The sequence below is a fragment of the Erithacus rubecula genome, assembly GCF_903797595.1.
Source record: "Erithacus rubecula genome assembly, chromosome: 15".
Classification (NCBI taxonomy): domain Eukaryota; kingdom Metazoa; phylum Chordata; class Aves; order Passeriformes; family Muscicapidae; genus Erithacus; species Erithacus rubecula.
Genome location: NC_136667.1, coordinates 17,460,702 through 17,484,179, shown reverse-complemented (window position 1 = coordinate 17,484,179; position 23,478 = coordinate 17,460,702). Strand labels below are relative to the sequence as shown.

At 44.7% G+C, this 23,478-nt stretch overlaps 1 protein-coding gene across 1 annotated transcript; it reads right to left on the bottom strand.

The window, feature by feature from the left end:
- Positions 1-10,777: 10,777 nt before the first annotated feature.
- On the bottom strand, positions 10,778-22,188 carry LOC306808407 (ras-like protein family member 11A-like). Its single transcript, XM_079318979.1, has 4 exons — positions 19,970-22,188; positions 18,607-18,663; positions 16,264-16,346; positions 10,778-12,032 (listed from the first exon to the last, which is right to left on the bottom strand). The coding sequence occupies exons 1-4, from the start codon at positions 20,112-20,114 to the stop codon at positions 11,565-11,567; spliced, it is 753 nt and encodes a 250-aa protein (XP_079175105.1). The 5' UTR covers positions 20,115-22,188; the 3' UTR covers positions 10,778-11,564.
- Between the last annotated feature and the right edge of the window lie 1,290 nt (positions 22,189-23,478).

The following is a 23,478-nucleotide window of genomic DNA, read 5'->3' as shown; positions in this document are numbered from 1 at the left end:
GCCAAATTCTGCCCTGATCCACATGGATCAGTTACACACCCATGGATATCTGCTGAGCTGCCATTCCCTTCCATCCCATCCCCAGATGCTTGTTTGGATGCCTGAGTGGGAGCAGCCAAAGCACATAGTTTGGGACTTGGAGAGTGGAAAATATTGGCTCTAAAGTCTGGTATAAAGAACCCCCCTCCACACAACCCTCTGTCCCTCACAAGAGGCACAACATAAACCTGAGTGTTCAGTGACACAGAAAATGGAAAATGTAGGGAGGATGCTACAGAAATGAAGAACCAAGAATAATAACTTACATTCCAATTGACTTAACAAAATGCAAAACTAACTTGCTGTTATCCCTCCTTTAAAGCCTAGATTCCAAATTCCCAGATTTGTGGGGCTATAGAGTGTTTTTAGCCAGAAAGGAAGGACTGCCATGCACCTGCCCAGCATTTTCAGCTGAAAGATTGAAAAAGCCATTGTTGATCTGCAGAGCAGCTGCAGATCTTTTCTCATGGCCTTGTAAACCATCAGTGATTTGGGAAGCACAGCTGTAGCACCAGACAATGTTCAAACTCCTTTTTTCTCCTTCTTAGAATTCAGGTTAAATTATCTTTCTTAGAAGAGGGTGGAATTTCAAGGCAAAAATTTATTCAAGAAGCTGATTCTCTGAAATCAAGTGAAAAATCTTATGCACACAGAAGTACCAATAGAAAAAATGGGTTGACAATGGCAAGGTGGGGTTTTTTTGTTTGGGGTTTTTTGCTTTATAATTGCTTGAAATACGATGGCACTAAATGAATGTTTTTAAAATTTTTGGATGTCATGAAACTCACATAATGGACTGGGCCAAGTGGCTCCTTACAGTTCATTTTATTTCCTGCTCTTTTCTTTACAGGTAGTGATGATCTCTTTTTGGAGCATCTGGGCTCACTGCAACACTGAGAGGTAAATTTGGTGTGAAGAGTCAGAAGAGCACTCATAAATCTTGGTGTTTATGTCGCTGCCTTCAGCATCAGAAACAGCAGAGGGAGGGAGACATACCAAAGAAGGAACCTAACCAGAAAACTGAATTTAAATAGTATGACCCAAATTTTCCATGACTGGTTTCATCAGTATCTCCTCAGTTGCTTTTGTGCCCTGCTCAGTAACAGCCCAAGAGAGTCCTGATTATTTTTATGTGAGAGCTCTTTCTGAGACCCGGATTTCTGGGCAGGCACAGCTCCTACCATCCCTGATGTTGTAATAAATGAAGATGTTTGGTGAGCTGGGATGTTCCCAGGGCATTGCCACATCTCCAACTCACAGCACAGCAAGTGGAAAGCTGCTCCTAGCAGAGAACATCTTTTAAACACTGCTGAGTTTTAAGGCAGGGAGATGCTGCTGCTGCTGGATTCAGGCTTTGTTTTGCTCCCTGAATTCTTGTGGTTAGATTATTTACTTTATTGTGCCATTCAAAAGCAGCAGGGAGGTAATTCTTTGTCTGTGTATTTTTCCATTGATGTTGAGCAGGGCTGGATGATTACATGGGTTGTGCTTTGTTAATTATGAGCACTCAGAGAAAAATCCCATTGCATTGTTGCAGCACGGGCGGGTGAGTGTGCAGCCTTTCCAGAACAAATTCCCAGCTGTGCAGCTCCAAGGGCATGGCCACATCACACAATGGTGTGAATTCTGACCAAACCAGCTCCCAAACTGGGAGCAGCAGGGCTGTGTTAGCATTTTGCAGCCAGGATTGTTTATTAGAATGCAGCTTTCTGCTCACAGAGCTCTGCTGGCGTGGCTGCACTCCCTGGATGCACCAGCAGGACCCCACGACCTTCTGTGCCATATAGAACCTATATGTACCTATAAATAATCCATTTGGCTCTTGCTGCAATATCAGATTTGTTATGTGATAGTCCCACAGGTGGATCAGGGCTCCCACATCCCTTGGAGCCATCTGGTGCTGCACAAAAGGGAATTGAATATCCCAAAGGCATCAGTCCCAGGAATCCTTGGGCCAGGGTGAATCTCACTGGGCTATTCCTGGAAAGTGAATGCAAAATATGCACAAGGAGTTTAAAGCAAATCAGAGAGGCCACTTAACAGGCAGAGTTTTGTTTACACAGCTCTGAAACTTTTTCCATGTGATTTCATGGAGACTCTCAGAAGATTCCAAGGCTACCCTGCACAGCTCTGGGCTTTGGGAGAAGGGTGCCCTGCTTCACCTGCAGATGTGGGAAAGCCTCCCCAGCCTCAGAGAAGGCTTTTGCTAGGGATGATTTTCAGTCTGGGTTAAATCCTCAGCTAACAAAAGCCAACAGCTGGATTTCTTTTGATCCCCAAAACTCTCGTGGTTCTACAGCAATTTACACCACTCGAAAATGTGGCTTAGGCACAAATTAAAAAAAATTAAAATCCTAGGCTTCAGAGAGCATTTGCAACAGGAAACCCTGCGTCAGAGCAGTTATATTCCAGATCCTTCCCTTGGAGAATATTCACAAGGTGAAGAGGAGGCAGCCTGCCAGCCCTGTTTTAATTCAACTCCCTGAGAGACATCAATCTGGGTTTCTACTTCTGGGATTCACTTGCCTTAGAAACAGTTGCTCATTCCTAGGTTTATCCAGAAGCTACAGAGCTCTTGTAGCTTTTGTTTGTAATTAGAGAGCAAAGTTTAATCCCCACTTCCTGCCCTATTAATAACAAACCATCAGCTCTTCTCCTGCACAAGGGACCAGCAATTGAATATTGAAAACACTCTGACACCTGGCTTGCACACAGGGGTTTTGATCAATAGGTCTCAAAACACTTAGCGAAGGAAGGAAAAATCATTTTAATTTCACTAGAACTGAAGCACAGGGCTGGGACAACCACTCTGCAGTGCTCCTGGCCCCTTGGATTACACTGCACCAAAACATGCCCAACAGACAGGGAATGTGAAGACATGGGATCAGAGAAACTGCTAGTGCCCCATAAAGGACATCCCAAAACACACAGAGAAGCACTAAAAAAGAGATTTAAATGAGGATCTTTCAGTTCTGTTCAAAGGCTGAAGCTGGATGCTGAAAACTGGTGGGTCTGGCCTAGGGAATTTTTATGTGGCCCATTTTAGAAATAGAATTTTTGGAGCTGTGGGCAGGAGTTTAACCTTTTCCTGAATCACTCCTAAAAAGAATTCTAGAATCCTCCTGCATCTTTAGCCTGCATCTTTATCCTGAAAGCATTAGAAGCCACATCTGCCTTAAAAATAGGATTTGTACCTCTCAGCCCACAAAAATGCTCACTGTCCAGCTTTTCTGGCTGTATCATTCACCACTCAAAATCTACTGTTAGCAGCTCTGTTATTTAAATCTGTCTGAATCCTGGTGACAAACTGGCCTGAGGATTTCCTGCCATGAAAGGAGTTTGTTTTTTTCATGCAGCTTAGGGACAAGGGGTGTTGAGCAAGAGGATTTGTCAGCTGATTCCCTTCAGACATTTGTTATCATTTGGTGGGAAGATGCAGAATTTACTATTCTCAGTCTCTGGTTCCTGCCATGGGCTGGGGAGGGGGATGTCCTTATCTTTACTCCTTGGGAGGAGTGTTTTGGGCACAAACTGTGGGGTCACTGCACTGATGTGCCAGCCAGGGGCTGAAGAGTGACCCCTGGGGTGAACCATGTTCCTGTCACACCCCATCACATGCTAAAACATCAGCCCCACAAAGGAGCACATGGTGCCCTTGCTCAGATGTCTTTAAGGAAGAAAAACAAGGATTTGGGGTGGGCTGAATAACCCAGGGTGAAAATAGGGAGGTCAAGACTGATGTGCTTGACTTAAGAGGGAGGGCAGGTAATGAATTTAATTAAGTGTTTGTGTAATTGTTTAGGTTTTCTTTTTCTCTCAATCCTTGTATCAGTGAGTAGAAGTTCATGTTAATGGGTAAAATAGTCAGTAATTCCCCAAATGAAAACTTTTGTCCCTGACAGAGGAGGTGAAAACTACAAGGAAAAATACAAACGTGATGCACTGATCTGCAGAAATGTATTTTGACATGGAGACAGCCATGACTGAGTGCTCTGTCCTTGTAGGAAGGCCTGCAAATGAAATCAAACCAGGCATGTAAGAAGAGGTGTAAGAAGTGATAGTTGGTCCAAAAAACCAAATGAATTTGAAATCTGCTTGAAATGGAACTTTTCTGCACTGTGTGGAGCTCTTTGGTGCACAGAACAGACCTGCTTGCATAGGAAAAGATCCACTCAGGCAGGGAAAATAAATACAGCCAGCAGTCCCCCAGAGGAATCCCATCTCCTGCATGTGCAGGGTGCAGGAGGGGCTGGAGCTGCACTCTGTGGCAGCTGGGAGAAACTCCAGGTACATTTTCCAGCACGGCGTGGGAACTGTGCCTGGAGCTGAGCAGGAGCACCAGGGAGAAGCAGAGGAAACCCAGAGCAGGAAATCCTTAAAATCCCACACATTGGCCCATGGCTCCACCACAGCCATCCCAGCTGGGTCAAGGCTGCTGGAGAATCCACCTTTTTCTATTTCTCTGGATGTGTCTCTCTGGATTTAGCAGCTCCATGCTCCCCCTCTCCTCTCCCCATCTCTCCCACACTTTGACCTCACACCATGAAACTGTCAGAGTGAGGAAACAGTTTGAGCTGAAACATTCATTCCACATTACGTGATTCTAGATTAAAGGCAGGAAGCATTTAACCCTCTGAGAGCCTTTTTCTTCATCCTGGCATGCCTTGGCTTTCAAAGTCCTTGCAAACCATGTCTGAGTGGGTGGTGAGCATTGATGCCTTTAAAATGTCTGTTCTTGTCTTACCAGTGGCTCTTCCCAGAAGCCACAGCACTGGGATTCAGGCACTTTGCAAACTGAACATATCCTCTCAGCTCTACTCAAGATTTTTGATTCTTTCAGTGCTGAGGTGTATTTGCAGTGTGGGGAAAATGTGCATTTCCAAATGTATGAAGGGATGAACCTCTGGTTCCATGCGTTGCACCACACCATGGTTTGAGGTTCAGAGGTGTAAATGGCTAAAATTAAAGCTACAAAAACAGATAAAATGAGGACTTTCAGTGTTTAGCACTCAGGACTTAGAAACAAAACTTCTTGCTTTCTTTAAATCTTTCTAATAAATAACTCCCACAGAACAGCACTTACATATAAAATATATCATTTTACAGGCCTGACACAAATATGTATTCTGGGCTTTAAAAGCTGCTCTTTTGGCAGATCAGGCCTCTCCTGAGAGCCAGCTCCTGCTCTCCAGCACAGACTGATGAACAATTGTCAGATATATTTGGTATCTGGTGCTAACTATCATTTTCTGCACTTCATAGGTGGTCTTGGCAGATACAAGGGTGGAGGAGAATGGCAACTCCAACCCTCCATTCCCAGTGCTTGCCTTGGGAACAGCAGCACCATGGCAGTCCCTCAGGAGCAGAAGAGACTTTAACATGGACCTGATGGAACCACAGGGGCTGCAAGGTGATGAGGATGTGGGGTTTAAACAGATGTGGATGGGAAACACTAATGGGAAACACTAATGGGAAACACTAATGGCTCTCCCAGGCCTGGATTCTGAGTTTCCTTTTCAGCACTTTACAGAAACACCATTTTGGTTCAGTGTCAGAGAGCTGATTGTTCCCAGTAACACTTTTTTGGGCATTTGGGAGGTTCCTACAGATGTTGGCCTCTGGCACCATTCCCAGGTGGAGGGGTTGGAGCACAGGCTATCAAGGCAGAATTGTCACCATCACTTCCTCTACATCCAGCTTTTCCCAGAGCTTGAGGGAGGGTCAGTCTCCCTTATGGAAAATCAAAGGCAGATGGGAGACTAATTTAAAGATTGGATTCCTCTTTTATTCCCTGACCCCCACTGCTCTTTACTGACAGCCACAGAACTGCTGTGGTGTGCCTTGTCCTGCTGGGTAAAGAATGGAGAGTCTTGTTCATTCAAAACCAGAGGCATGGAGTGGTTTGGGTTGGAAGGGGCCTTAAATCCCATCCAGTTCCTTCCCCTGCCCTGAGCAGGGACAGCTCCCACTGTCCCAGTTTGTTCCAGTCCCTGTCCAGCCTGGCATTGGGCACTGCCAGGGATCCAGGGGCAGCCACAGCTGCTCTGGGCAATCTGGTCAAACATCTTTGCTGACAGAGCACCAATTTGAGTTCAGGCCTCCAACAAATGCCAAGCAATGACCATCAAAACCAGGGAATCAAGAGAAAAGGTTGTTACATTATTAATGGGGTGTTCCAAATCAGCTTTTTCATCATGGCATATGGAAATACTGGAGTTTGAAGTGAAATACAATGCAGAACAGCAAAGAGTGGTGGCCTCTGCAAGCATCTGGAAACCTGGATCACAATCAAAAGTGAAATAATTCAACTCTCTCGTGAGAGTTCAAAGACAACCTCAGAAAAAACCCAACCTCTTCTTATCTGGTGAGCATTCTAACCAGCAGAGAAGGTACAGAATGTCTCCAGATTCAGCAAAAACCCCCCTAATATCTTTTCCAAATGACCAGTTACTGATTGTGAGTGTTCTGCATTACTGCCCAGAGAGAAGAAAAACATCCTTAGGAACAGTCTCCACAATCATCCCTCATAACAGCACAGACATGAATAGTTTCACCCATCATCCTTGGAAAATGTGCAGCTTCCCCTGACCTGCTGGAGGGGATGGAAGTGTCTGTGTGATGAGATGCAGAGGCTCTCTCTTGAAACCCTTTTGGATAAGAGGGAAAATGTAAAAAATGTATCTTCTAAAGAAGAGAGGATTGGTGTGACAGCTCCTGAATGAATTGGATCCCAGGGTTTACAGTCTATCAGCTCAGCTCTCTGCTTCATATTTGGTGTTTTTCCATCTGTAGGAAAAAGCATTATCATTTAGGATGAACTTTGTCCACTTCATGACAGATAAAATTATTGCACCAGCTACAGATGAAGGGAGATGAGAAGTGGGTTTGCTGCATCATTTTCCATGCTCCTGTTTATTCCAAAATCTTCAATAATGGGCTAAAATCTGACAGAGCAGAAAACCACCAGCTGTTCTGAGCTCCTTTTTCACTTGCACAGCTGCTCAGAGAGGAGAATCTGTCTGATTAAACCAAAGGGATTTCAGAGGAGAGCAGCAAAATTTAAGAACTAAACAGGTTTAAGTAAGCAATGACTGTGCAACATTAATAAGCTCAACATTTTAAGTACAAAACAAGGAGAGGAAATATTGGGCTGAGCCAGTGAGAGCTCTTGGGGAGAAGTGGCAGGAATTCAAAGCACAGGGTTGTAGCTGTGCTTCAAAATGCTTTAGGTAAATAAGGTCAAAAGACTAAGTTGACACTCTTCTTTTGTTATAAACTGTGTTTGGAGTTCAAATATTTGGAAATAAATTTTAAACTAGCCAGCAAAGTATGTTTCTAAGCCAAAGGAAGAAGAATTGCAGAAGTTTTTGCTTGCTAAGTTAAATGAGAACAAAGGCATGAATGGAAAGGGGCAAGGAGGGCAGAGTCAGTGAGAAATTATCAAAGGGAGACTCTTGCTTTGTCTCCATTAGTGATAGATTGGATCATCTTCTCTATCCCATTGTCCCTGATTTTGGGCTTTTCAAGTGAAGCTGGAGATCTATTTTAACTTTAATTCTGTGGTTTTCCTGTGTGAGCCCCAGAGGAGACAGGCACAGCTCAGCAGAGCTCTGAGAATCCATGAACATGAAATATTAGCAAGTATTTCATTGTGTTCTGCTGCCTCAGGGCCATGTGCTGGCTCTGCAAACACAGCACTGGGATTTTGACCCCAAATCTACTTAGCCAGTGGGCAGAGGGGAATCCAGCAGTAACAATCAGCCTTGGAAAACAATTAGACAACTGTTCTCTGGTACAGAGCAAGTTTCTTTTGAGATCTCAGAAAATTATTCCTTCTTCTTCATTTGTGCACCTGACACAAATCCTGGGAGCAGCCAGGTACCCTGGATACAAATATTTCTGAAATCAGGATCTGAATTTTCTGGTTTTCTCCTGGTGTAAATGTGAGATCCAAACAACAACAGTGATTTGAAGGAATGCAGAAGGAAGATGTGAATTCAGATGTAAATATTTCAGCCATCCCTATTCAAAAGAGGGCAATTCCTTGATTTCTCCTTGGTGATTCTCCCCTGATGCTGAAGTGTGTGACAGGTATCTGTGACCTATGGGCAGAGTTATTCAGACTAAGAGATCTGGCCAAGATCATCAAGTAAGTCATGGGAAGAGCTGAAAATAGAGCCTGATTTCCCCTTTTCCCAGATCACACTCCATTTCCATGGGGAACAACTGGACATGTGTGAGAAATGCAGCTGACAGGAACACAGAAATAACCATTAAGAATATTTTCAGTCAGTCCCAAGCCTGTCTGGGTGTTGCTGTAATTGTGAGGTGCCAGCCTGTCACTGAGACTTTGCTCAATCCCCAACACAGCTGAAATTTAAGAGACTTTTCCCAACTTTTAATTCCATTCCTGAGCAATACAACTCACTGTGCTTTGTGCATACCTTGAGGAAGGAGTACAGTCTGTGAGTTGTTGTAGAGAGTTGGGAATTGATTACAAAGGACACAGGGTTGGAGTTCCTCTCAAGTACTTGCTCAGCTGTGTAACCTTGGGGCAAATCACTCAACTGCTTTGTGCCCAAGTAAACCCAGCTGTAAAACCATCTTGAAAACCAGATGGTGCATAAAGATTTAAAATGCTCAGAAGAATGATGAGGGATGAGGGAAAAAAATTAAAAGAAGGAATTCTGCAGCTCACTGCTGTTGGTATTGAGTCTAGTGGAGTTAATCTGAATTAAATCAATAGAACTGAGCTGAGAATTTTCTTTGACATCCAAAAATCACCCCACACTCTCAAATCCTTGTTTTACCCTTTTCCCTCCTGACTTGATGGCAGTACTTTCTCTCTAGAGGGTTAATTTTAAACCTTCAGTAGAATACATGTTTTCCCCTGGCAGCCTGAAGTTTCTAATTCAGGATCAGGTTCTACATGACTAAACTTTGATCTCATACAGGATTATTTTTAGGCACTTAATTCTATAACATTCTTTTCTCTCTGCTTTTTGTGCTGCCATCCAGCCTTGCCTCTGAGGCACAGTGAGGTGTCCTGGGGCTCAACTGCTGCACCCCCCCCAAAAAAAAGCCCAAAAAAACCTGAGCTTTATTGCCTTCTGTAGATGGTTAGTCCTGTCTTAAAACCAGTATTTCTACCCCTGGTCAATGAATGAAGGAAATATTAAAGTTTCTGTAGTAGAATAAATGTTTGCCACATGTTAGTACCTAAGAGAAGACTTAAATGTTTCAATATTTTTTTGCTTTAGCAAAAATGGAGATTTTTTTTCCCCCATGTGGGAATACTTATTTGCATAAGGAATATTTCCAAAGCCATTTCATTCACTACTCAGGGAAGACCTTGCATGTTTTTATTAAACACTGACAAAACTAAAACATTGACAGGTTTGAATTTTGGTGACATTTCTTCCCAAATCAGAAAGGATTTGAGCTGAAGGAAGTTTCAAACAAATCTACCAAGTTGGAGCACAAATTCAGACCCATGTCAGCAAATTGTCTCCAACAAATCTAGCCCTTGTTGTACAGTACTTGAGTGGCAAAATTGTTAATTGCTTTTCAAAATTGGTGATCATTTTTCCAATACAAAAATACTTCCGTTTCTGTGTGTCTTGCAAACTGCTCAATTTCTTGTTATTGAATCTTTAGATTCAATATTTGAGCCATTGGATCTCTAGATTCAATATTTGAGCTATTGAATTTTTACATTCAATATTTGAGCTGTGTTATTATTAATTTAAAACACTGAGATTCCAAAGTGCCTTGGATGATTAATGACACTGCTCAAATACTAAATTGTTAATCAAGCATAAGCCAAAGTAAAAATTCCCTGATATAATTTGAGCCCCTTTTTGGATGATCCAACTTTTTGGATGATCCAACTTTTCCCCTCCTACTACCACTTGAAACTGAATTTAAAACCAGGTGCAGGGCATTTGGGGGAATGAAAGACTCTTAAATGAATCAGAACACAAGACATTCTCAGATGAGTAGCTGTGGAAAACAATAAATAAAACAGAAAGTGAGCTGGAGATAAGGCAAATCCAGGTGATAAAATCATGGCTAGAGCTGTCTAATATAGGGAATTGAAAAATACAGAGTACATTTTAAAGCCCTGAGCTGTACACATACTCATCAGGCTCTATTTGCATTTTTGCTGCTCCTAATGAGGAAAAGGTTGATTTAGCTGAGTCTTGCCAGATGAAACTGCAGCTGGGAGTGTTTTCCCATATCCATCAAACTCGGGTTTCCCTCCAGTGTCCCTGAGTATGAATCACTGAGCTTGACTTCATTTCATGGTCCCTGAATCCTTCATCTGCTCTGTTTGAAGAAGAGGTTGGTGCATCATGGATTTGACATGGCCCAAGCTCCCCACTCTCACTGAGAACAGAGTGTTGGGACCTCTGTGGTGTTTTATTGTTTCCAGAAATCACCTGATGGGATACAGCCCCAAATCCTTGGATGTGCTGAGGCACAGCCAGACTCTGCTGCTGGGATGTGTCCTGACAGGCTGGGATGCTCTGGGAGCTGTTCAGGGCAGCCTGGCTTTAACTCAAACAACAAAACAATGAATTCCCCAAGCCAAACATTTCAGGCATCATAAAACCTTTTCTTCTTAAAAACCTCCAGCCAACCTAATGATGTAAATATGTTTTTTGTGAAGGCTTTGTTTCTTTAAGAACATTTTGAAGTCTAACTTTAAAAGATTAAGACTTTTAGGTGACCTCCATGCTCTTGATCAGTGGCAGGTTTTAAACCACTCTGATCTATTTTTCCCTTTTGCCATTTAAAAAACCTTCAGAAAAATGAGAAATGCCATGGAGAAACTGACTACAAAATGCTGCCACAAGTTTGTATTATGCCCAAATAATCATTTTCAGAGGCAGTTGCTGTACTTTTAAACAAAAATAATCTGAAAAAATAGCGATTTTTAAAAAAAATCTCCCTTTGAAGAAACAATGTAAGGCTTAAGTTTGCATATGAACAAGTCTCTCCCCATTGCTCAGAACTCTTTCATTTAACTAACACTTTTTGCTATTTATGCTCTTCATTTAAATTAATTAACTCATTTGTTTTCCAGTCTTGCAATGAAATAGATCTGGTCCATTCTCTTGCTCAGTAGAAGTCCCATCACTCTCCTCATGTCCTGCTGTAGCTCACTGCCTGTATTTGGGAACACAACCATTCCCAAGGGGAGTCACATCTCTTAAAAGTAGGATTTCATTATTCTCATTAACAAAACCCACTTTTAAAGGAAAAAAAAAAGGGAAAAAAAAAGGGAAATAATTCGGGACAATCTCTTTTTTTAAACCACAGTTTGGAAATCCCTGCCCCAGAGAGCAAAGTTACTTTGCTGAATGAGCAGGGACATTTGGAGAAAGATGTGAAAGAGTCTCTCACACAACCTGGAGTCTCTAACACAACCTGGAGTCTCTCACAACCCTATAACTGAATTGATGCCCCTTTTTCCCACCTTGCTGCCTTTTAACCCAGAACACAAATCCCGAGCGGCCACATCAAAGCGCGGTGGCAGATTTGCCTTTGGAAGTCAGAGCCTGCTTCAAACGCCTCTTCAAGTCCTGCATGTTGGGCGACTTGGGCCTCACCAGGTGCAGCCCTCTCCTCTTCTCCCCATTGCAGCTGCTGCAGCTCCTGCTCAGCTCCTGGCACAGCTGCTGGAACGCCTCGTGCACGCCCTCGCCGTGCTCCCGCGCCGACACCTCGCTGTAGCTCCCGCCCAGCTCTGTGGCCAGCTGCAGCCCCTCCTTGGAGGACACCTGCCTGGCCCTCAGCAGGTCCCCCTTGTTGGCCATGAGCAGCAGGGGGATGTTGGCGTTGGGGTGGATCCTGCGGAGGTGCTGGTGCAGGGGCCGCAGCAGGCGGAAGCTCTCGTAGTCCGTGATGGAATAGACCAACACGAAGCCGTCGGCCCAGTAGATGGAGCGGTTTATCTGCTCCTGGCAGCAGATGCTGTCCGTGTCATCCTGCAAAACAGCAGCGTTTGTGTGTCAGGGAACAGCCCCAGATAGAGCTGGATCTGAGCACTGCTCTGTTTGTTCATGTACTCCCAAAAACCTCTCTGGTTGCACCAGTGTTGGAACCTCCTGGAGAAAAGGAGATTCAGGAGGGACCTGGTCACTGCCTACAGCTCCCTGAAAGGAGCCAAGTGTTGGCCAGGCTCCGCTTCCTGTGACAGAATGAGAGGAGACAGCCTCAAGTTGCACCAGGAGAGGTTTAGGTTGGATATCAGGAGGTTTAGGTTGGATATAGGGAGGTTTAGATTGAATATCAGGAGGTGCAGGTTGGATATCAGGAGGTGCAGGTTGGACATTGGGAGGCTGAGGTTGGATATCAGAAGGTTTAGGTTGGATATCTGGAGGTTTAGGTTGGATATTGGGAGGTTTAGATTGGATATTTGGAGGTTTAGGTTGGATATCAGGAGGTACAGGTTGGATATCAGGAGGTAGAGGTTGGATATTGGGAGTTTCTCCACTGAAAGGGTGGTCATGTTTTTCATTTACTCCCTAAAACCTCTCTGGGTGCACCAGCAAAATTCCCAGTGTTGGAACCTCCTGGAGAAAAGGAGATTCAGGGTAGCCCTGGTCTCTCCCTAAAGCTCCCTGAAAGGAGCCGAGTGTGGGTCAGGCTCTGCTCCCACAGGACTAGAAGAAACAGCCTCCAGCTGCACCAGGGGAGGTTTAGGGATATAGGGAGTTTCTCCACAGAAAGGGTGGTCATGTTTTTCATGTACTCCCTAAAACCTCTCTGCTCCCTAAAGCTCCCTGAAAGGAGCCAAGTGTGGGCCAGGCTCTGCTCCCTGTGACAGGATGAGAGGAAACAGCCTCAACCTGCACCTGCAGAGGTTTAGGTTGGATATCAGGAGGTTTAGGTTGGATATCTGGAGGTTTAGGTTGGATATCAGGAGGTTTAGGTTGGATATTGGGAGTTTCTCCAAGGAAATGGTGTTCAGGCTTTGGAAGGGGCTGCCCAGGGAGGTTTGGAGTCACCATCCCTGGAGGTGTTTGAGGAATGACTGGATGAGGCACTCAGTGCAAGGTGGGGATCACTCAGCCCTGGACATCTTTTCCAACCTCCCTGATTCCATCATTTTCTGTTCCCACACTGCAGGAAAGCAGTAATGTGGATTGGAGAGGGGTCAGAGCAAACTGGTTTAAGAGACAAGCCAAAATACTGCTTTGAAAAGTTAATTCTGAATTCTCTTGTACCCAACCAGTCAGAAACTCACACCCTTATTGTGGATAAAACTGTGATGGGCACAGTAAGAGCATTAAAGATCCTTCAGGTTTGTCACACCATGACAGGTGAACAGTTGTCCCCCATGTGACTTTTAGATCTTTTTCTGATTTTTTTTAAAATGTCTCCACGGACAGAGACTCTCACTAACTATTTTTGGTGAAGCCTGCAAGGTCTTCCTGCCTTGCAGGTCCCCAGATAGTCAAAATTATTTGGAAAAAAAGCAATTTTTTACCAAGAACCAATGACTGGAACTGAAAATCAGGTGAAATCTCATTGGTAATTTGTGGAGCAGTGATGGGTTTATGTATTTTTTTTCTGGTCACACATTTCTTGTGTCTATCACCACTCCTATTTAGAACTCCAACAACCACCAGCTCTGGGAATACAAAGCTGAATAGAGCACAGTGGGTTTAAAAGCTTTTTTTTGTATCCAACAAGCATAATCTGTATACAGCTCTTCATGAAGCTGGTAGAAAATATGTATTTTAAGGGAGTTCAACATCATAAATACAGAGCTAAAACTTTTATTTTTGTTGCTAAATTCTACCCAGGAAATTTTCATCAACTTCACTAAGACTAACAGAAAACACACTCCATTATCTATTAATCTATAGAATACATATCTGCCATTTACATTAATTCTAACATAATTTAGTGCTCAGCACTCTCCCCAAACAGATCACTCTTATTTAGACCTAAATATGAATTATAAAACCTAACTTCAGAGAGCAGAGGTAGAAAAGAATGAGTAAAACTGCTCAGCTTTCTTCTGGTAGATCAGACAGTAAAATAACTACAGACAAGCTTTTCTGTGAGGAGGAAGTAGAAATTCTGAAGGGACAGAGTGTAAATTAGGCTTAAAACTTTCCTCAGGATTTCTACCAGCCAAGTTCCCTTTGTAAATATTTCATTATAGCCCACAGAGGCACTGGCAACACCTTGAGGCTCTTTGCCCTTGCCAGCTCACAGCTAAATCCTGTGAGCAGTGAAATTGGTTATCAGATGCTCTTATCACTCCAGACCAGAATGGTGAGGAGGGAGAGGAGGGAGAGGAAGGATCCCCCCCAGCAGCCTGACTGGAATGGTTCATGAGAGTGAACTCCAGCCAGGCTGGGGCAGCCTGTGGGAAGGAGGGCAATTTGCACTGTTGAGGTCTGGGTTTTAGCCAGGCTGGGGATAATTAGCCACTCTCCATGTCCTGGAAGCCTCTTTTCACCAGCAAAACCTTTTCATGGCAACAACAACAACAAAAAAATAAAAATAAAAGGAACTAATTGCACTGGCAAGCTTTGAAAATGGGTTTGGAGAAGGTGCTCATTCAGAGAGCTCTAACAGCAGAAATTCTCCCTCACTCCTGCTAGGCCCACCCAGTAGGCAGATGGATGGATGGATAATCCCAGGAGGAATGCTTTATTCAGGAAATCAAAGGCTAATGGGCTACTTTTAAAATGGAAATCTCTGCTCCAGAATGAATTTTAAAACACACAGGCCTTTGCAATGTATAGGTCAAGCAGCAATGGATCACTCAACAAAACCTGCTTCTGTTTCTCTCTGACACTTCCACATTTCTGGGGGCTTGAATCCTGAGGGTTTCCACATGATTTCCTCCTGGAACACTGTGCTCAGCCTGCAGAGTGCAGGGGACTCTCTTCCTTAAGGATTTTAATTAAAAATCCAGCCTTTTCTCAGTCTTAACCTGTTCTGTCACAGTCCCTTCAGTTATTGCAGATACATCATTTGAAGCAAACAGACACAGGGTGAGATAAAGGTGTCTGTGGGAGATCTTACAACAGCACAAACCTTGGACTGGGACAAAGAAAATTAAACTCCTTCCTAACTAATTGAAGATAATTTCTGGCTAAACAGCCTCAGCTGTTGACTTGACTAATTTTATGCAGCTCTGGAATTACTGGACTTAATTAAAGGCATTATTAATTTAAACAGGAAAACGGCATTTATGTGGTCTGCAAACAGGAACTGGATTATTGCAACCCCTCCTTTCTCCTTGGCACAGAAGAGAGAGGGGATTCCCTTTTTAAAGTGTTTTTCAGCAATCCCAGTGGTGCCCAATCTCCCCCCACAGCTCCTCTCTTCAGGACAAGCTGGCAAAGCCCTTTGTGCTGCAAAATCCCACTTGAATATTTGGAGAGCTTCCACTGCAGCTTTTTGTTTGCTTCTGAGTGTCCAGAGCAAATGAGACAGCATAAATCCTGCTTGGAAAAATATTTCTAGAAAGAGGTTCCTGGTAGAATATTAAATCTGGAATATAATAGAATCATCTAATCATTAAGATTGGAAAAGGTCTTTAATATCATGATAGAATTATAGAATCATTAAGGTTGGAAAAGGTCTTTAATATCATATTATAGAATCATCAGGGCTGGAAAAGGTCTTTAACATTATCAAGTCAAACTGTCCAGAACACTGTTAGAAAAAGGAGTCTGATAAATGCTAATATCTTAAAATAAAGGAATTAATTACATTTAAAACCAGAGTAAGGAAAGCAGGGCAAAGCACCACAGCTGGAAATGACAACTGTTGTGAAGCCTGGCCCCTTGGAAAGAAGCACTTCTCTAAATCTGGGAGATTTTGGTGTGGAGAAAGGTCCAGGCTGAACCAGCTGGGCCTCTGGGCAGGTGAGTTTTGGGCCATGCAGGGACAGAAACCTTGACAGAAAATTAAACAATCAAGCTGTTGGCAGGAGGGAACCAGATTGTGACTTTACTGCTGTTTAGTAATGTGCTGGAAATAAAACTGTTTTTAATTTTGACTTGCTCCTGAAGGAGCCTGATTTAACACCTTCAAGAGCTCATTTTGGTGGAGTTTCAGGTACCTTGATTAGTCTTGGGTTTGAGCCCAGGTATTTTCCTGCTGCTAAGCAGAGTTAATCACAGATGGAAGTGCTGGCAACAAACATAAGACAGAAGTGTGTTAAAAAGCACAGAGCAGTTGTTTTACCTCCAGTGAGACAAAGGGAGTATCCTGCACCTGCAGAGAGATCTGCTCCCCATCTATGGTGAACTTCCTGGAATACAAAGCACCTGGGGGAGAAGGAAGAGCATCAGTCAGGGGCTGTAGCAGGGAACCAAAATTAGAAAGGAAAGGTAAAATGGGAGTGTTGAAATTCAGAGTTTTGAAATTTAGGATGTGGAACTGCCTGTAGAAAAGTGAGTGGCCCTGGAGTGTTTGCTCAACAAAGTGGGGTTGTGTTTGCTGTGTGGGGACCTGTCCTGAGTGAACAGCCACCTTGGGGGCTGGGAAAGGATTGAGTCACATCCTCAAAGAGGGCACATAAATCCTGTTCAGGTTCCTAGACCATATTTTTAACTTTAAGTGCAGAACACTTTTTATAATCACAAATGAAGACATACAGGTGTGGTTGGTGAATGTTTCCTGCTGCATTTTTCTGAATGCCTTTAAAAAATGAAAGTGCTCCAGTTTTGGACACAGAGTGAGTGACTCTATATAAATCTCCCAGGTGCTCTTTGGGGTTTGTGTGATTTTAGCAGAATTTGGCTGAAATACCTAAAGACTGGGTGCTTTAAACCTGACTTTGGTTCATCTGGAGGACACATATTCACAGCCAAGTGCCAGTTCCACTCACCTAGGCCTGGTCTAGCTCTGACCTAACCTCTCCTATCCCAGGCTTGAACTTTATTTTGTTACTGCAGCTGAGTTAAATGACAATGAAAATTTAAATCTTGATCTTATGAACTCTGTGGTGTGACAAGGACAGTTTCAGGGGTTGATGTCAGCATCATTTTTCTTTAGAATTAACACAAGTCACGTGGGGGTGTGAGGAAATGCTAATCCACAGCTGCTGTGGGCAGCCCTTCTGTCTTGCACCAATACAATTGTCACTGCTGCCTCCAGAATAATGTCAAACGTGGAGAAATCCACCCACTGGAGAGTGAGGAATTCAGATCAACAGGGAGCCCAGCTAGTGACAGCAATGCCCTCACTGCTGAAAATCAGCTTTGTTTCAAGGAAACAAGTGATTTTATTCCAGTGGAAAAGAGTCTGGGCTCATAGAGCATTTTCAACATGAGGAAATTTAGCACTGAATCCCACATTTCATATCATGGTTTAATATCGTGAGGGGATCCAGCCCTGGTGGGATTTAGTTTGTATTTCAAATCAGACCTGATTTAAAGCTGTAAAGATGATTTTATGAGGGAACACTGTACCCCTGAATCAAGAGCAGACAGCCCCTGGTTCCCATTTCATGATGCCCTGCAGAACAAAGAGCAGGTGCTGCCAGGCACTGCCCTGCTCTGCCTGGTGATGCCTGGCACAAGGAGAAGCAGGGCTGGGTGACCCCAAGGGCACTGCCACCTGTTCCTTCTTGCTGGAATATTCATTTCTCCTGCAGCACAACCATGGGACTGAGAGCTTAATGGGAAAAGCATGTGGCTCCCAGCAGTGGCTCTGGCAGCAATCACTGCACAGCTCCCAGGCTCACTTGATGCACAACCTCCCAGAGAAGAGGTGACACAAGACAAGGGGCAAAAGTGCAGCCAGCCATTGGGGTTACTCGGGGTCAGTGAGGGGGAGCTGCAAGGAGGAGCTTTCAGATTGCATTTCCTCTGATCAAAGGTGTCTTGTGCTGCTCCCTCCTCATCCTCAGCTCAGCAAGCATCTCCAAAGTGAAGCATTTTCTGAACTCTGAATTTCCACCTTCACCCCAAAACTGTGAGGTGGCCAATGTGTGGGATGTGCAGCACGGATGAGCACGGGGTTCATGGATCCATCCTACAACACTGGCCAAATCAGTCAGAGTTTTCCTGAAACAGGTCCCATGAACACACCATCTGGATTAAACAAGAAAGGAATGGTTGCTTTGCTTGTCTCATGGAGAGAAGGCTTAAATTTCAAAGTCTCCGTGGTTATAATAGTCCCTGAAATAAAGGGAATGCACAGAAAATCCCACCCCTCAGAATTCCTCTGCCTTCCCTGGGGTTGCAGGCGGAGTAGCATTGGGTTTCATGGTTTAGTTGATGTGCAGCTTGTTCATTGAGCCTGTGTTTCAGTATAGGTATGTCCCCAAGCAAAGCTTTTACTCTGATCCTGTTCCATCAACTTGGAAAAAAAAAAAAAAAACCCAACCAGCTGAAAGGATCATAAATAATGAGCCTTTGATTTATTGCATTCATAGCTCGAGGCTATTAACTGAAAATATGCACCTTATGGACATCTAACACCACTTGGCTTCCCTGGAACGTGCAGCAGCCACAAACCAGAGGGGATTTCTTTCTTTCTTTCCCAGCTCTCTGCAGCGCTGCTGGGGAGAGCAGAACTCACCCGTGTTGGCTTCGTAGTCGCCAATAAATCTCTTTGTGAGGAAGCGAACGACCAGGGCTGCAAAACAATGACAAAAAGATGGGTCCTTAACGAGAGCCCAGCCCCACGACTCATCCTCCTGCAGGCAGGAATCTCACACAAAACCCAGTCCATCTCTGGATTGCTCATGTGTCATTCTGCCAGTGCTGCTCCCGACTCCCAGCACTCAAAGATCTGACACGGAGTATTTCACAGCTTGTGTTGGAAATGAGCTCAGATTCAGGGTGGAGGCTCAGCTCCCTGTGACTGCAGGTAAAACAATCTGTCCTTTGCTCTGCAATTATTTAGGAAATGGGTAACAAGCCAGTGGACTGCAGCTAATCCAAACTTAAGCATTTTATGTCATGCAAGAAGTGAGGCTGATGTATGGAATGCTTCTTCCCAGCCTTAAAACCCCTCACAAAACCAATTTGTGATGTCTAATCACAGTCAGCAAACAAACTCCATGTGCTCTGCAACCCTGGGTCATGCTGGAGCACCCTGGGCCTTCTTATTCACCTTAACCTGAGCTGCTTTCTTAAACTCTTTAATGAGAACTTTTTTTTTCTGCATAAAATATTTAAATCCCATCATAGCAACAGTAACTTATATTCCTGTGGTGCTTTGATCTCAGTAGACTCCTAGTAACTTGCAAAACCACTTCATTAAGAGTTAAATAAAATGTCTTATTCTGCAAGCAACATTATTTTATAATAGATTTCATTTCAAGCAATTATTTTTCTCACAGTGATACTGGGTCATCCTTTAGATGAAATTGCCTGTGCAGTTTCAACAGACTATTTTAAAAGTCTTCAACAAACTATTTAAAAATAATATGAAGATGTGGCTGCTTCAAAGCCAAAACAAGCAAACATTTTGCTGAATCCTGTGGAACCACAGATGTAATAAATCAATCTGCTTTTAATACTTCCTGAAATCATCCAGATATTCAAATGCACCAATGCTGCCTTTACCCTCTTTTCTTCCCCTCTCCTTTGGAAAACAATAAAGGCACATCTTGTATTCTGTGATTTGTCTGCAGAGCAGAAAACATTTACAGAAAGAGGATAAAAGCCACTTTTTGGGGGGCAGTGTAAATTCAGCCACAGCCCAATAATTTGCAGAAGAGCAAGAAGCAGCATTGGTAAGTACAAAACTGATGCACCTACAGCAAATCTGCCTCGCAAATTCTCCTGTGCCTTTTCCTTAAAAAACAAAAACAAAAAACCCAAACAAACAAACAGAAAAAAGCAACTTGAACTAGTAAAGCTGTGACAAATGTCCCAGTTTCTGGCGTGTCTGGGCAGCTCTGCAAGGAGAAGCAGGGCACACACCTGGCACTTACCTGTCTTGCCCACGCTGCTGCCTCCCAGCACCACCAGCTTGATGATTTTGTTGGGCGCGCAGTCCAGCGCGGGATACTCGGGGATGGGCAGCAGCAGGAAGTTGGTGGAGTACTGAGACATCGTGCGCTCAGGGATGAGGAGCATGCCAGGAGGGATGGCTGCGGGACCCGAGCTGGGGGAGAAAAGCAGCAGCGCGGCTCCCCAGGGCTGGTCCCCTGCCTCTCCTGGCAGGGAGAAGCTCTCTCATCCCAAAGAAGTTTTTCCCGAGGAATGCGAGCGCGCCTCTCCAGCGGATCCCTGCGCTCAGACAGAGCCTTTGGAGAGCCAAGGGAGCTTTTTGATCAGCCCCGTGCAAACTGACTCCGGCATCCGCAGCCAATCACGAGGGGACCGGGACATTCCTGCAGCATCCAGCGGATCCCTGCGCTGCTGCCCCTCGGCTGCCGGCTCTAACCCGGGTTTTGGGGCTTTTCAGCCGTCACGGGAGCGCTTTCAGCGCCGTTCAGCCCTAATTCTGCTTTGAATAATCCGGTTCTGCCTGTCCAGTCCCTTTGCCTTTTCAATGGCTCCAGCTCCACGCTCTGTTGTTCTCCCTGCGCTCCCTGCTCAACAAACACATTTCCATCCCCCCACCAGAGTTTTCGGTCAGCTGTGGGATATTCCAAAATCCCAGCTGGCACGTGAATCCTCCGGGGTACAATCTGATCCGCTGCTTTGTGCTGTGAGTGCTAAAGGGCAGCGCTGGGGTGGGACACTGCAGGCTCCACAAACACGGAATTTAGGGCTGGTGACAGATTTGGGAAGCTGAGGAAGGTCTTTTCAGAGGGAAAGAAGAGACAATGGCTTCTCTAGGAAAACTGAGTGGGGTTTTAGGACAGCTGGCAGGGTCTGTGGGATGACAGGCTGGAACTGAACACTGGCTACAATCAGCTTTCAGTTCTCTGGGATAACAGGGAGGGAAGAACACTGAGGAGGGAGTGACCCAGATAAAGAACTGCAAATAATATGAAACAGATGTAAATTAAACTAGGGAAAAAAAATGTAAGTGGAGCATTAATCTTTGGAAAACTTCTCGGAAGGGAGCAGAGGCAAGGCTGGGACATGGACTCTGTCAGGCTGTGTGGGAGATGTGGATGGGAATGGAGAGCAAGGTAATCCCCCACAGCTCACACAGACCTGGGGTGCAGTTTTTCTGCAGGCAGAAGTTGGATTTGGCTCATTCCAGAGAGGCTGCAGCCCCCAAAAAACCTCTGTGTGCCCAGGTGCTCCCACAGCTCTGCTCTGACCCACAGCACTCACCTGAGCCTCCCCAGCAGGTCCAGAGCCAGGGGGGCTTCCCAAGGGATGGGAAATCAGGGCAGGCTCTGGATCACTGCCCCTTCCCAAAGTATCCATCCCATCTTCCACACCAGGGTGTGCTGAGTGTGACCTGCCCCAAGGGAAACCCAAATTTGGGGCACAGCAGTGAAGTCAGAATCCCAAGATTTATGGACATGTCACTTTTCCAAGGTTCTGTTTCCCCACTAAAACCTCCTTGTGCAGCAGCATTTGTGCAGTGATGCTCTGCAAGCTCCCTGCCTTGTCCCTTTGACCATCCTGGCAGCTGATGAAGAGGAGAAAAAATATCTGGAGGCTGATGCAGCTCATGGAATTGGGAGAGAACTGCTGGATCCTGTGTCTTCTGGGACATGGCTCCTGTGGGAATGGTTTGCAAATCTTCCAGTGTCAATTTGCTTCCAGATTTTTGCAAAACCCCAAACACTTAAAAAAAAAAGAAAAAACTTTTCCAGGAAATTTCGTTACTGGGGTCCTTTAATCCCCCACAAGTTTTGTAAGAAGAAGCAAAATGACAAGAGGAACAGGTAAAAAAGCTCAAAATCTTGTGGTCAGTTAATGGGGCAGCACTTTGAAATGTGTTATTGAGCTGGACAGTGACAAATTTGGGATTAGTTAGCAGCAGTAAGTCACTGTCTGCCTCTAAGAGTGCTGGAACCTCTGTTACCATATTAAAAGCATATGTTAGTGAGGAATATAAAAACATTCATCACAATAGTCCTCCTCCAAAACCAAACAGACATAGATCTGTCAGCTCCTAGGTGGCCACAAGAGCTCCAGCCCAGGAAAAAAAAAACAAAAACAGATAAGTTCAGAAAGGCCATGAAGAATATTCTATATGAGCAAAGACATTCCTAGAAAAAAACTCTGCTGGCTTGCTCCAAGAGAGAGGCACATTCAATTGGGAAAAAAAAAAAAAAAAAAGTTAAAATTGTTTTGGGTAACCAAATGTGGTGCTGAGGAACACAAAAGGGACTCAGAGGCACGTGGAGGGTGAGCTTTGGTCTGGATGAATGTGAGGCAGACAAAAAGAATGCAAACTGTGCTCAAATGATGCTGAGCTTGGATGTGGCACCAGAAAATCAGGATTGCCCCCATGGGCAGGGAGCAGCTGCTGCCGGGGAGGGGAGGGGAGGGGAGGGAAGGGAAGGGAAGGGAAGGGAAGGGAAGGGAAGGGAAGGGAAGGGAAGGGAAGGGAAGGGAAGGGAAGGGAAGGGAAGGGAAGGGAAGGGAAGGGAAGGGAAGGGAAGGGAAGGGAAGGGAAGGGAAGGGAAGGGAAGGGAAGGGAAGGGAAGGGAAGGGAAGGGAAGGGAAGGGAAGGGAAGGGAAGGGAAGGGAAGGGAAGGGAAGGGAAGGGAAGGGAAGGGAAGGGAAGGGAAGGGAAGGGAAGGGAAGGGAAGGGAAGGGAAGGGAAGGGAAGGGAAGGGAAGGGAAGGGAAGGGCTCCATGTGCTGGCAGGGCTGGGGCTGCTGCTGGCACGGGACAGGGGAGGTGTGGGGGCAGCAATGAGACAGCAGGGCTGGAGGAAATGTTGAGCTGCTGCTTTTGGCAGCTCTCTGAGGGCTTCTGGTTGCTTAAAACAAATGTGAAAGCAGTTTTAGGCTGCATGTTGGAAGCAGAGCAGTGGAGTTTGAGTTCCTTTACTAATAAGGTTCAATATGAATTTCTTCTGCACCAGCCCAGGCTTCTTGTGCTTCTCCCCAGACTTGTTCCACCCCATGCAGGAATCTCTGTGCAGAGAGAGAAAGGCTTTTAGTACAAATAAAAAAAGCAGTGCATTCCCCCAGAGTTTTCAATCTACTCTCAAGCTCCCCCCTCCTCTTCACTTCAAAGCTTTAATTCTGAAAGGATTCAAGTAAAATACAGAATCAAACCCAGAGGTTTTCAAACATGGTCCTTATCTGATTTTCTAGATTGCCAGAGCAGCCTTTTCATGGAGTGAAGCCACGAGGAAGGATTCACACTCTTTGGGGTTGTATAACCCTTGGCATGGGGGATAACAATTGTTTTTAAAGCAGATATTCATTGTTTGTGCACAATGGACTTATATTTAGCTAAGAAACCCATGTTTTAAATTCAAATTCCCTTGGAAAAACAATAGCTTAAATTAGAGGGGGAATGTTTGTAAAACTGAGAGCAACTTTGGGAACATTTGGATGTTCTGGAGGTTTTA

Coding starts and splice junctions, on each gene's coding strand:
- LOC306808407 (XM_079318979.1), bottom strand. CDS start 20,114: ATGCTCCTCATCCCTGAGCGCACGATGTCTCAGTACTCCACCAACTTC. Junction 16,347..18,606: donor CGACTACGAAGCCAACACGG/GTGAGTTCTGCT, acceptor CTTCTCCCCCAG/GTGCTTTGTATTCCAGGAAG. Junction 12,033..16,263: donor CTCCCTTTGTCTCACTGGAG/GTAAAACAACTG, acceptor GCTGTTTTGCAG/GATGACACGGACAGCATCTG.